Below are 12,830 nucleotides of genomic sequence, written 5' to 3' on the forward strand. Positions count from 1 at the left end.
AGTATTTTAATAAAAACATTGCTTATACACAAAACCAAGTAATATTGATATTCTAGTTCTAAAAAAGGCTTGGGTTATCTAAAACACTAAGATGCAACCTCAATAGTGATCGCTTCACATTTTCCAGTCTCTTGATCTGTGCATGTCACATGTAAAGATCCATCCCTAAACAAACAAAAAATGAATAACATTTTAAAAGCTCATTTAATAAAAACAGAAAGTCCTTAAGAAGTTACTTGAGGACTTGGAGTAAATAAGACTTAATTTAAATTTTTAAAAGAGGATTATTAAGAATAAACACAATTTTAGTGTCTTCAGCTAAATTTAATTAGTAATTTCTTTCCTAGAGCTTTACTATAGCAATAATGGAACATACTTATCCATTCATAGGGCAAAGAATGTCAAGATATAAACCTTAGAAAATTACATTGAAAATTGATAAAAAATTATATCTCCAATTACCACAGATTAAATATTTAGACTGACTACACTTAAAGAATTCATAAAATATTCATAATGCAGACCAATGTCTTGAGATAAGCTCTTCTCTGTAAAATACAGTAAGTTTTCAAGGTGAAAAATGTGATTAACTGACAAAAATCTTTCTAAGTTTTTAATAAATGATTTGCCTAGAATGACAATGGTTGAAAAAAATCAATAAACTCACAAAAGGGGTCAAGTTTCAAAATGAATTGTCTTAACATTAGAAGGAGTCTAATTTTGTACCTTTTCATAGTAAGAACAGCTAATATATCACGTAATCCATTCTCTTTTTTATCTAAATCCTGGAGTACAACCTGTTTATACAAAAATAAGACAAAGATGATTCAAAACTTTGACATGTTAATGAATTGATGCACCAATTATTACAAAGAACATATTTTATTTTTACTGAAACAAACCTTTTAAAATAGGGCAGTTTCCAATTCTCCTAACATTTAAACAGAATTCAAAGAATAATAGTTAAGCTTTATTACTGGAAGTGTATACTTAGGATGGAGAACATATAAAACACCTAATGTATTTGTCCCTCTTTAGTATCTAGATTAAAATGACTGCTTATAAGAAGTAGTTTATCTCAGAAAATACAGAGTACTATTTTTAAATTTTTTTTTAGTTGTAGATGGACACAATATCTTTATTTACTTTTTATGCGGTGCTGAGGATTGAACCCAGTGCCCCATGCTTGCAAGGCAAGTGCTCTGCCACTGAGCTACTTGTCAGACTTTGTCAAGATCAAGTATAATGACCAAAGTAAGTCACTACACCTTGTTTTACTCATTTGTAAAAAGAAAAGATTAGAACAGATGGAAATACTGAAAGATTATCTTCCAAGATCAGTGTTACTGACCAACACTTCTCCATCTAGCATCTTTAAGTTAGATAGTGACAGCAGCTGTGGAGTCTCCAGTTGGTTTTAAAGGAAAGGTTAGGAGTGAAAGAGGGCCCCTAAGGGGGATACTAAAAGTATCATCAGAGATTAGAGACCTAGTGCATAGGAAATTGCTTCTATCTACACAGCAGAATTATCAGAAGAGCTTTGAAAACTTTACCAGCAGATGTCAAATTGGTAAGTCTGAGGTGCAGCCCAGGTATGCTATACATACTTTTTCCATTATTTATTTAGTACCAGGAAGTGAACCCAGGAGGGCTTACCACTCAGAAACATCCCCAACTCTTTCATTTTAAGACAGGGTTTCACTAAGTTGCTGAGATTACAAGAGGGGTGCCCTTTGTAATCATAGGACGTAGGACACCTAACACTTGTTTATGAGCAAGCAAAAAAGTGTTCTTTTCCTCTTCTAGTACCTAATACCAAGGTGAGCCAAGAGCATGAACAAAGAAGCAGTAAAAATACAAACTGCATTTTGTTTTTATTTTTCCAAACTCTTTCAAATTAAAATCACTATTTCTTCCTTCATCTAAAAATGAATTAAGTACAAGTAACTCATTCATAAACAAGGGTTAGATATCCTATGTAATTTTTGTATTAATTGAGATATTAAACTGAATCTAATCCAGAAGGAAAAGCTGAACAGTTGCATGTGACTAAGTCACAGTCTAATTTTATGTATTCACCTGGGCAAACTTGAATTCCTCTTTTGCACAGTTCTTCCCCTCAGACTCATAGAGTTCAAGGCATACAGAAGATATATCTCCAGGGGCTTGTAATGTGTGTTGTCTTCGAGCTGGCAAAGGAGTCCCTGATGGAAAGAGTACCGTGAATCTGTTGGTTCCTGACTCATCCACTCCCTGTAAGCAGGAAAATAAGATTCATACCTTTTGATATTTAGATGACAAAAACTTCTATTATAAATAAAATACATATTCTTTGTTGAAAATGTGGAAACTAGGAAAAGATGAGAAAAATATAAATTAATTCCATCCCACTTTGTTTTAAAAATACATTGAAATATTAGACGCTTGGGGCTGGGGTTGTGGCTCAGCGGTAGAGAATGTGCCTAGCATGCCCTGGGTTCAATCCCCAGCACCACATAAAAATAAATAAATAAATAAGATAAAGGCATTATGTCCAACTACAATAGAAAAATAAATATTAAAAAAAGAAATATTAGAAGCTTATGATTTTTTCACTTTCCAAAGAAATCAACCTGCTAGATAAATATTAAACTAAAAGAATATAAGAAACTTATTAAAAATAAAACTATAAACTTAAAATCTTTACCAGAATAACAAAGTTTTATTGTAAAATCATGGTGTATATGAAAACTTATGTTGATTAATTTGTGTGAATGCACAGAAAAGCTACACATACCTTAACTAAAATATCTTTGGCCGAACACTCTATCATTAGAGAGTCCTCCATTAATACATTTTCTTTCCCAATAAGGATTCCTGCTTCTATAGCTGCACCAATAGGGATGACCTCATCAGGAGGGATAGAATTGAGAAGGTCAACAGCTGGGAAAAGATCTTTAATCAGTTGCTGTAGCCTTGGCATTCGAGAAGCCCCTCCACAAAGGACAATCTAGAAAAAGAAAATAATTTTTAATTCTTTACTTTTACAAGAATGATTGTTTCTCAAAATCAAATGTAATGGGCTGAGCCATCATAACCATACATAATTAAAAAACCATACATTTAACATATTGTCATGCTTAATATATAAATATCTAAATCTAACATTTCATATATAATTAACATATTCTTTACTCAAAAAAATTTTAAATGATGAAATCCAAATGCATAAAATACAGTTCAGCAATATATATGTGGTTCATGATTAATACTCTGCACTTGAGGCTTAACAACAAATAGTCACTTAAATAAGATATGTTAATATTTTGTACTGTTCCAACATCTTTTAAAGAAATGTATGAATAAATACGACATCATTCTTGTGACAAAATAGTGCCATGCTATCTGACTTCACCATGGAAAAATATTGTCTTAAGGAAAAAAAGAGATGTTTTGTATTTTTACAAAACTATATTTTAAGCTCTTAGTCCTATCTGATTAGATTTCTTATTTCTGAAGAACTTAATGTAAAACTGCTCCTTATAAATCACCTACATTCCCCACTCATTCAGCACTTATGACTCCATGGGATTCGGAATACTGAATGAATGAATGAATACCCAGGCAGGGAAATCATCAATAAACACTTCTTATTTTATAGTCTTAACGGTCTCAAAGTCCAATGCGTGGCAGAGAAGAACAACTAATGAGAACTAGGACTCAGTAATGTGTCATGTGAAATAAGGGTTACCACATTGATCTTCAGGTGAGGGATGAGTAACATCATCCGAAGCATTTAAAAAAAAAAAAAAAAAAGTATGTTTGCCTTGGCCAGAAATCACAAAAGGTCTATTTTGTAGGCTTAAAAAAAAAAAAAAAAAAAAGTCCTTTCTAAAATTTTAGGACCCCAGGTAAATACCATGAGAATAAAAAAATATGGCTTTGCAAATTTCTCAAATTCAACATCCAAAAGCTATATTAATAAAACGTTAGCTCTATAATTTTTTTTTTAAATAACCCAGGAAATTTTTGGGTTTTGGTTTTTTTTTTTGGGGGGGGATGAAAAGTGTGATACTCTTAATGTTAACAGTAACCAATACGTTTTAATTTAAATAAATTATTTAAGCATTTAGTCTACAATATGAGATTTCTGAAAATTTAAATTTTAATAGAAAAACATGAATTTCAAATATAGTTAACTATTCTTATCAAAGGCTTTTCAAATACAATTTCTGCAATATTTCATAAAATAAAACCAAGGTTTAAAAAAAAAACCCCAGGTATAGTGGCACATCCCTATACTCCCAGCGGCTTAGGAGACAGGAGGATCACAAGTTCAGAGTCAGCATCAGCAACTTAGCAAGGCTCTAAGCAACTGAGCAAGACCCTGTCTCAAAATAAAAAATAAGGGCTAGAGTTGCAGCTCAATGGTACAGTGCTTGCCTGACACACATGTGAGGCCCTGGGTTTGATACTCAGCACCACATAATAATAAATAAATAAAATAAAGGTGTCATATCCATCTACAACAACAAAAAATAAAATATAAAAAAATTAAAAGGGCTAGGGGTGTGGCTCAGTGGTTAAACACTCCTGGGTTCAATCCCCAGTACCAAAAAAAAAAAAAAAAAAAAAAAATTCAAACCACCTGTATTACTCTGCTCAAGCTGCCTTTAACAGCATACCATAGACTGGATGGCTTAAACAACAGACATTTCATAGTACAAGATCAAGGCAAGGTAGGTTTCATTTTGAGTATTTCACTTGGCTTGTTTGTGGCCACCATGACTTCTTTTTTGTTTCCCAAGGGAGAGAGGAAGGAAGAGAAAGAACCAGCTTTCTGGTTGTCCCTTCATATAAGGACAAAGAATTTTATTGGAATAGGGCCCTCACCATGACCACATATGACCTTAGCTACTTCTTTAAAGGTACCATCTCCAATAGGAGATGAGCTGAGGACTATGGCTTCAACATATGAGTTTTGGGGTGGGGTGGGCAGGACTTAACTAATTGGAAATTTTAAAACTGGAAGATAAAAAACAAGGAGATAAAAAACATAGTACTGCACATTTATAATTCCATGAACTTGGGAGGCTGAGGCAGTGGGATCACAAGTTTGAGGCCAGCTTCAGCAACTCAGTGAAGTCCTAAGCTACTTAGTGAAACCTATCTCAAAATAAAAAGAGATGGGGATGTAGCTCAGTGGTAAAACAGCCCTGGTTTTAAGCCCTGGTACCTAAAAAAAAAAAAAAAAAAAAAAAAAAAAAAAGGAAAATAACAATTATCAGGGGTTATTCTGGTTATTCTTAAAGAAAATGCACATGAAAGACATCACTAGCTCAAGTATTTTATAGGCCTCAGGCATGAAAGTGAATTCAGTTTTTGGGTGTAGGAAGAAAAAAACTGCCAGGAACTACCAACTCAACTGGGTATAAAAGGGTAAAAATATAATTCCCTGATAATGAAGGTCATGTTTTAAATTTCAAGTTAAAAAATGCAAAATGGGTCAAAAAAGAAAAGTAAAAGTGTGGATGTTTTGGCTTAGAGGTATTGAGTAAAAAAAAAAAAATCATATATTATAATATTTTGTCCTTCTGAGTAAGTTCAAGCACTTGAGTCAAAATGGATTAAACCCCCTATTTCTTTGAGGGTCTCATGACTTTTTTTCCAAAGACAGAGAGCAAAAAGAGGGAAGTACAGTCTCTGCATATAGTATCGTAACCTTAGAAGAGGCTGAACACTGATGCACACATCATAATACATGTGTAGAAGAAAGAGGGGGAGAGAAAACATTAGAAAAGGACCAAGCCCAGGTTACAGTCTCCTTGAAGCTCAGCCATATGTCTCTGACTGTCCATATATGTCAGACTTGGGATCAACTGTTGAGTAGATGGATCAAAAAAAGCCACTGATAGCTCTTCATCCAGGGGTGAGGCCATGCACAAGAGCTGAGCAATTCCAGCACTTTCTTAGAATAGAGCAATTAAAAAGCAGAGCCCCCCCCCCCCACACACACAGGACAACTATTCTTTGAACCATATGTTAAAAGGGGCCATTTTGTTCAGACAATAAGGATAAGATAGAGACTTCTGAAATGGGTTATCTAAATCTTTTTGCTAACTTAGCATAAATTTTGTGAAAATTAGAAATCATCACAGAAATTTAAATAACAAAATAATTCATCACATAGCTTTAAGACAAATGGGAAGAAAACCATGTATTATGGTGTCCAAAAATACATTTGTAAAAACTCTATACCTATTTCATATTAAAATTCTTTTAAAAATAGGAAAAAAGGAAATGTCCTTCCCACCCACCCTCCAGCCCCTACTGGGAATAGAACTCCAAGGTACTTTACCCCTAAGCTACTTCCCCACACCCTTTTATTTTTTTGAGACAGGTTCTCAATAAATTGTTGAGACTGGCCATGGACTTTTGATACTCCTCCCTTGGCCTGGCTGGCATTACAGGCATGTATCACCATGCTCACCAGGAAATTCTATCTTCATTAGATAAAGAAAATCTATTTCAAAGTAGTTACCAGGAATCATATTTGCTGGTAAAAGATTAATAACATGCCCCTAATAAAAAGAACAAAAGGAGTATGTCCAGTATCAACAAAAGTACTTACATTCTGATCAAAGTGATTAAATATAAAACAGAAATAAAGTCAACAAAATGAAGAGAGATTCAGCCTTTCCTGACACCCCTAGCCTACCACATGTTCCTGCTGCCCTTATAATGGCAGCTTCTCAAGAGAGACTCCAATACTCATTATCTCCACAGAATACCTTCTATTCTATAGTAAACTCACATTAGGAAGGCATTTATCTGCACAGCTCTACTACAACTGCTCTTATAGTCAGCCATCCCACATTACCAAGCCCAATAATCAACCACCAGGTCTCACCTGCCTGCACAGAACAGTTGCTCTTTCCCTCCCTTACTTGCTGATTTTCTTCTTCCCTAGCAGACTAGTCCTAAATCCCCTGTGCTGATCCTCTTCTGTCTATTAACTAATCTCAGGCCTGGGGCTCTGTCTTGGGGTCTCTCCTCTAATGTGGTTCTGCGTGCTCTGCAGGTGATATCATTCTGCTTGGTGGCTCTAAGTAGCATGTGCTGACGAACACATACCTCAAGCCCAGACCTCTTTCCCTAAAGGCAGACTACAATGTACTCTTCAAGCTATTGCCCAAGTTCTTCTGATGTTGTGCTCCCTACTTCCTTGCCAGGTTCAGCAATCCCCACTCTCCCTGTTCAGTTATTCTCTTCCACCCACACGACCTCCTGCTGCTCCTTAAACACACCACACATGCTCCCAACCTGTTGTTCCTCTGCCTGGGACACTGGCAGACATTCACATGGTTTGTTCTGGGAATCTGACCTGAAATAATACACTTTGTCACTAGGTAGAGCCTTATCCTGCTTTATCTTTTTTTGTAATACTTATCAAAACTGGAGGCATTATTTTCTCAGCTGTTTATTTATTAACTTTATATCCTAAGTAGAATATCAGTTCTAAAAGGGCAATGACTTTGTACATTTACTACTGTATCCCAGGTGTCCAGAACCTGTCTAGCATAAAATAAGTATGCTCAATAATTACTTGTGGGTTAATTAGTAAATAAATTTGAATGTATGCCCAGAAAATCCAGAAGGGTCCATTAAAAATCATCAATCCAAAGAGTTCACAAAATGGCAAAATGGAAGATAAAGAAAAATAGAGAATTTAAAAATGAAAATAATAATTAATAATGAAGGTTCACATCCACTCAAAAAGTAAACAGCTTTTTTGGTGAGCAATTTGATAACAAATATTAAAAGTCTTAACATCTGGAATTTTACGCTAAATTTTATTTCAAGGAAATTAGAATGATCACAAAGTCGCAAAGACTGCCATTTATAAAATATAAAACTAAAATAACCTACATAGCTAATATAAAGAATTAGTTTTTAAACTATGGTAACATCAATGCAACAAAATCCTATGGAGCTATTAAAATTGCAGTTGTAGAATCTGGGAGCTTTGTCATAAAATGCAGGGATTAACCATATCCATTTTTTTTTTTTTTTTTTGAGAGAGAGAGAGAGAGAGAGAGAGAGAGAGAGAGAGAGAGAATTTTATTTATTTATTTTTTTAGTTTTCGGCGGACACAACATCTTTGTTTGTATGTGGTGCTGAGGATCGAACCTGGGCTGCACGCATGCCAGGCGAGCGCGCTACCGCTTGAGCCACATCCCCAGCCCCTAACCACATCCATTTTTCTATGCACCCTTCAATAAGCCTACTAATCTGACAGTAAGAAGGTATAAAAGTAAGAAAGAGCTTGAGTTAGAGATTTCAACAAATTTTGGAAGCTGGAAGGGAAGAGGTAATTATTTTAAAGCAGATGAAGTTGAAAATAACCTGAGAGAAGCAGGGTGGTTCAACTCAGCATTCCAGAGTGGACTGGTGCTCAGAAGTATCCACCAAAACCAAGGGCAGAGCACAGAATCAAACACAGGGCTGGGGTTGTTTTCACATGGAGTGACTGGACCCCTAAGACCTCTCCCTTGACTCAGATAGGTGGCTACAGCACATTATTCCATAGTTATGGGAACTTAGAAACAAATGTAGAGCAGCTAGCAGGGGAGTCACAAGGTGCTGAAAACATGGGGAAGAAGGGAAAATGCATATTCAAGAGAATATTCAACCCTGATGCTCTCTGTCCTCAGGCCAGAAATCAAACCCATTCTTCTGAAGCAAGAGAACAGAGGATTCCTTCTGGAAAAAATAATTGTTCCTAAGACTACATCTATAAATACTAAAACTAGCCGGCAATAGGCACAAGCATTAAGAACACAACTTCTAGAGGCAGACTGCCTGAATTTCAGTCCTGACATGCTAGCCTTATAGCTGTGAGCTAACTGCTTAGCCTCTGGAGAAACCTTAGTTTCCTCATCTGAAAATGCAGATAACTAGTTCCTACATCCTGGTGCTTTTGTGAAGATTAAATGTTTTAGTGCATGTGAAGCCCAATCACTCATTACCCTTTGCTGTAAGAGGATTATCCATCCCTGCCTATTATCTGACTTTGTAGGTAGGGGATACTTCCCTGCCTGGCTGTCAGGCCTAGCCATGATATTGAATATGAACACACTGTCATCCATATCTAAAGAAAAGCTTTAAAAATAATGTGTGTTTTTAAGTGTTGTCCCTCCTGCCCTTTCCCATGAGAATTGCATGTCCCAGATAGCTGCTCCTATATCCTAGAGCTGAGATTGAGCAGCAAAGGGAACAGAACCATGGCAGCAGACTTCCAGCCACCTACCAAACGCAACCTAAGTGAGGAAAAAAAAAAAAAAAAAAAAGTTTGCTCTAGAAAACCACAAAAATTGAGGGCTGTTTAGTTATTATAGAAAAGTAAACAAACTAAAGGCACAATTTCATGTTTTTAAATTCTCAAAAGCCTGTTTTTAGAAATACCCAGAGAGGGAATCTTTAACAATGTTCTTAGTCCTAGGAAGACAACTGACACTAATTGATCAGTATGCCCCACACTGTACTATAAATGATATTGTTTATTACTTGTAATAATCTTATTTAATAAGTTATACTACTTACTTCTAAAGTATTACTACTCTCTTATAAGAAATAAAGGCCTCAGGAAATAAAGTGATTTGCCTAGTCCAGAACTATCAGAACTGGAGGACTCCGGTTCAGGCAGGTGATGTCTAAGGCCACATCTTCTCCACTGCTGTCTTATACTATTATTCTCATGCTTCTCTCCTGTCACCCATCATTAGCCTTTAAGCAACTAGTACAATACTTGGGATATTATAAGTGTCAAAACAGTCCCCAAAACTTATTGAACTGATTTGCAGAAACCAGTTAGAAATTTCCATCATATAGAATACACCAAAAAAGCTAAAAATATAAAAACTTTCAAACTATAGATAAGTTAAAATAGCATTATTGTTTATCATACAGTAAAACAAAGCAGCTGAAGAAATCAGAGTAATAGATCAATAGATTTAAAATGACAAATGAAATTTCTGTATTTCAAATATTCTTTTCCATAACAGTCAAAATTAAACAGTAAGGAACATGTCTCAAAAGAAAATTATAATAAATGATAGTTAAAACTCTTGACTATATAAAATATCCACCCAATGTTTTTAAAAGTATTATGATTTAAATTAAATTAGATTAAGATAAAATGAATTTTATACACAAGGAGATACAAAATCAAATAAACATTTAAAAACTAATCTAGCAATTAGCCGGGAGCAGTAGTGTACACCTGTAATCCCAGAGGCTCAGGAGGCTGAGGCAGGAGGATTTCAAGTTCAAAGCCAGCCTCAGCAAAAGTGAGGCACTAAGCAACTCAGTGAGACCCTGTCTCTAAATAAAATACAAAATGGGGCTGGGGATGTGGCTCAGTGGCCGAGAGCCCCTAAATTCAATACCTGGTACCCAAAATAATAATAATAATAATAATCTAGTAATTAACAAAATAGATACTTTTTTATTTCAACAAGCAACTGGAAATTTATCTTTAAATGATAAAGTTTAGTGTCAGCAAGGTTACAGAGTTGCATGAATAGTTAATTCAAGTCTCTTAGAAAGTAATTTGAGGTAAAAATGGTCTTAAACTATTTATACTTTTGACCCAGTAATTTTACTGTAAGAATCTACTGGAAGAGATAATATCAAATATGGTACAGGCCTATGTCCAAAGGCATCATTCTGTCACAGGGGAGGAAAAGTCACAACCTATGTGTCCACAAAACAACAGTAAGAAAATTCATGGTGCCTTTCCTTTCTTAGGATATTAACAAGTTATTTCAAAATGTGTTTATGAGAATTATACAGTCATATGGAGAAAGAAACTGACTGTATTATTGTACGTACAAAATTTGAACTATTATTATTAGAAAAAACAAAAAAAACCATGGCTAGCAAACAAACTTATGCATACAAATTCAAAATATTTTGTAATATAATATGGGTTGGATTTTGGTATTTTCTGAATTTTCTTATATGAATAATTGTTACTTTAATAATGAAATTATTAAAAAATATTTTAAGTTTATAAAAAATTATCAATGGAGAGAAATAATTTGGGGGAAAAAATAAAACTAAACAATCTGAACGCTTTTGAAAATATCAAAATTCTTTCCTAAGCAAATAAACAGATGTGGTATGGTGTATAATTTAAGGGCAGGCTCAGGAATGATAAATCTTAGCTCTACTACTTACTAACTGCATCAGCAAGTCACTCAATTTCTGTACTTCAGTGCCTCCACTTATAAAATGGGGATATATAACAGAGCCTTCCTCACAGAGTTGTTGATAAGTAGTCAACAAGTTAATGTATGTAAAGTACTTAAAAACAGTGCCAGGCACATAGCATGCTTTCAAAAAAAAGTATACTAGAAAGGAATTATTCCTTTCTGGGAAACTGGAAGGGGAAAAATATATACATATATACAGATAAATAGATATAGATATATATAATCTATCTCCACAATTAGAGATCACGAGTCATTAATCAAAGTTCAACAAAGCTTACTTATTCATTAATAAAAACTCTGAAAGTACAAGCATAAAAATACTTTTCTGTACCAAGAGCTATTTTCTAAATTTCAAATCTGAAACTATTCCTAAAATAAAAGAAAATATAAATGCATTACCTTGTTGATATCATCTGCTGTAAATCCACTTTGATCTAAGAGTTCTCGTATTGCTTCTATACATTTATTAAAAAGAGGAGAACAAAGAAGCTCAAATCTTGCTCTGTACATGAGTACATATGTGAACACACACATAGAGAAGAAAAACACAAAAAATAAAGGCTTAGTGTAATTAAACTTACTTTTTTGTGAAGAACAATGCCAAAATTTAATGTGATAGCTTTGGAATGATAGGTTTACAATCAGAGTAGGGTATTTATTAAACAGTGCAATGTCATGGGTGTGTGTGTATTTAAGTTATTCATCTAGATGTTTATAAAAATATTTAATGTCAAATCCAGGTGGGAAGCTCTCATGCCTATGGTCTATTTATAAGCTTTCAAAAAAAAAAAAAATCTAAGAATAAATACCCAAATTGGAGCATTCACAACAATAAGCCTATTGACCCTAATCAAATCATCATTAGGAAATTTTTGCTACTTTTGTATGTTAAAGCATTAAAATTATTTCTTATTATTTTTCATTATACTCTCAGTTGTACCTCAGTCCTTATGCACTAAGAAGTTTGAATACTAGTGTATAATAAAATTTTTAAAAAGATTCATGTTCATGAAAATATACTCCATAATCTCATACTGAACTTCTTAATTGTAGATGAATGATTTTAAAACTCATGTTATGTACAGATATTAAACATACTCTAAGAACTTAATTTACTTAATGAAAAGTTATAAATTCCCTCTTCTTAATTAATTGCTGATATTAATAAGCAAACACATACTGAGTACTTTGACAAACTTAATTTCAGGGCATCCTGAAAATAGATAATCTACCCACAAAGAAGTATCTATTCAATTTAATTAACATTGTCTCTGTATTTTGGGGCATGGCTTAAAATGTGTTTTTACCTTAGAACAGTGCTGCCCAACAGACATTCAGCTAATCACTAGCCACATAGCACTACTAAGTACTCGAACTGTAGCTAGTGGCACCAAAGAACTGCATTTTTAATGTTATTCTTTTCCTGATTAAATTAAATAGCCATGGGTGGTTAGTGGCTATTGTATTAGGCAGCACTAAAACTCAATTAGGAAAAAGAGATAGAAAAAGAAGGTAAACAGGGGCTGGGGATGTGGCTCAAGCAGTAGAGCGCTCGCCTGGCATGCGTGCGGCCC

At 34.2% G+C, this 12,830-nt stretch overlaps 1 protein-coding gene across 3 annotated transcripts in view; it reads right to left on the reverse strand.

The window, feature by feature from the left end:
• Nucleotides 1–12,830, reverse strand: part of Hspa14 (heat shock protein family A (Hsp70) member 14) — a 30,170-nt gene continuing 17,340 nt past the window's right edge. For all 3 annotated transcript variants that reach the window (XM_076873047.1, XM_076873046.1, XM_076873048.1), the window contains 5 exons: nucleotides 11,656–11,758; nucleotides 2,777–2,989; nucleotides 2,080–2,253; nucleotides 727–797; nucleotides 1–165 (listed from right to left, as the gene is read on the reverse strand). In XM_076873047.1, coding sequence (XP_076729162.1) covers nucleotides 87–165; nucleotides 727–797; nucleotides 2,080–2,253; nucleotides 2,777–2,989; nucleotides 11,656–11,758 — 640 coding nt within the window. In that variant the 3' untranslated portion in view covers nucleotides 1–86. The remainder of the gene's footprint in view (nucleotides 166–726; nucleotides 798–2,079; nucleotides 2,254–2,776; nucleotides 2,990–11,655; nucleotides 11,759–12,830) is intronic.

Source organism: Callospermophilus lateralis, chromosome 13, assembly GCF_048772815.1.
Source record: "Callospermophilus lateralis isolate mCalLat2 chromosome 13, mCalLat2.hap1, whole genome shotgun sequence".
NCBI lineage: Eukaryota > Metazoa > Chordata > Mammalia > Rodentia > Sciuridae > Callospermophilus > Callospermophilus lateralis.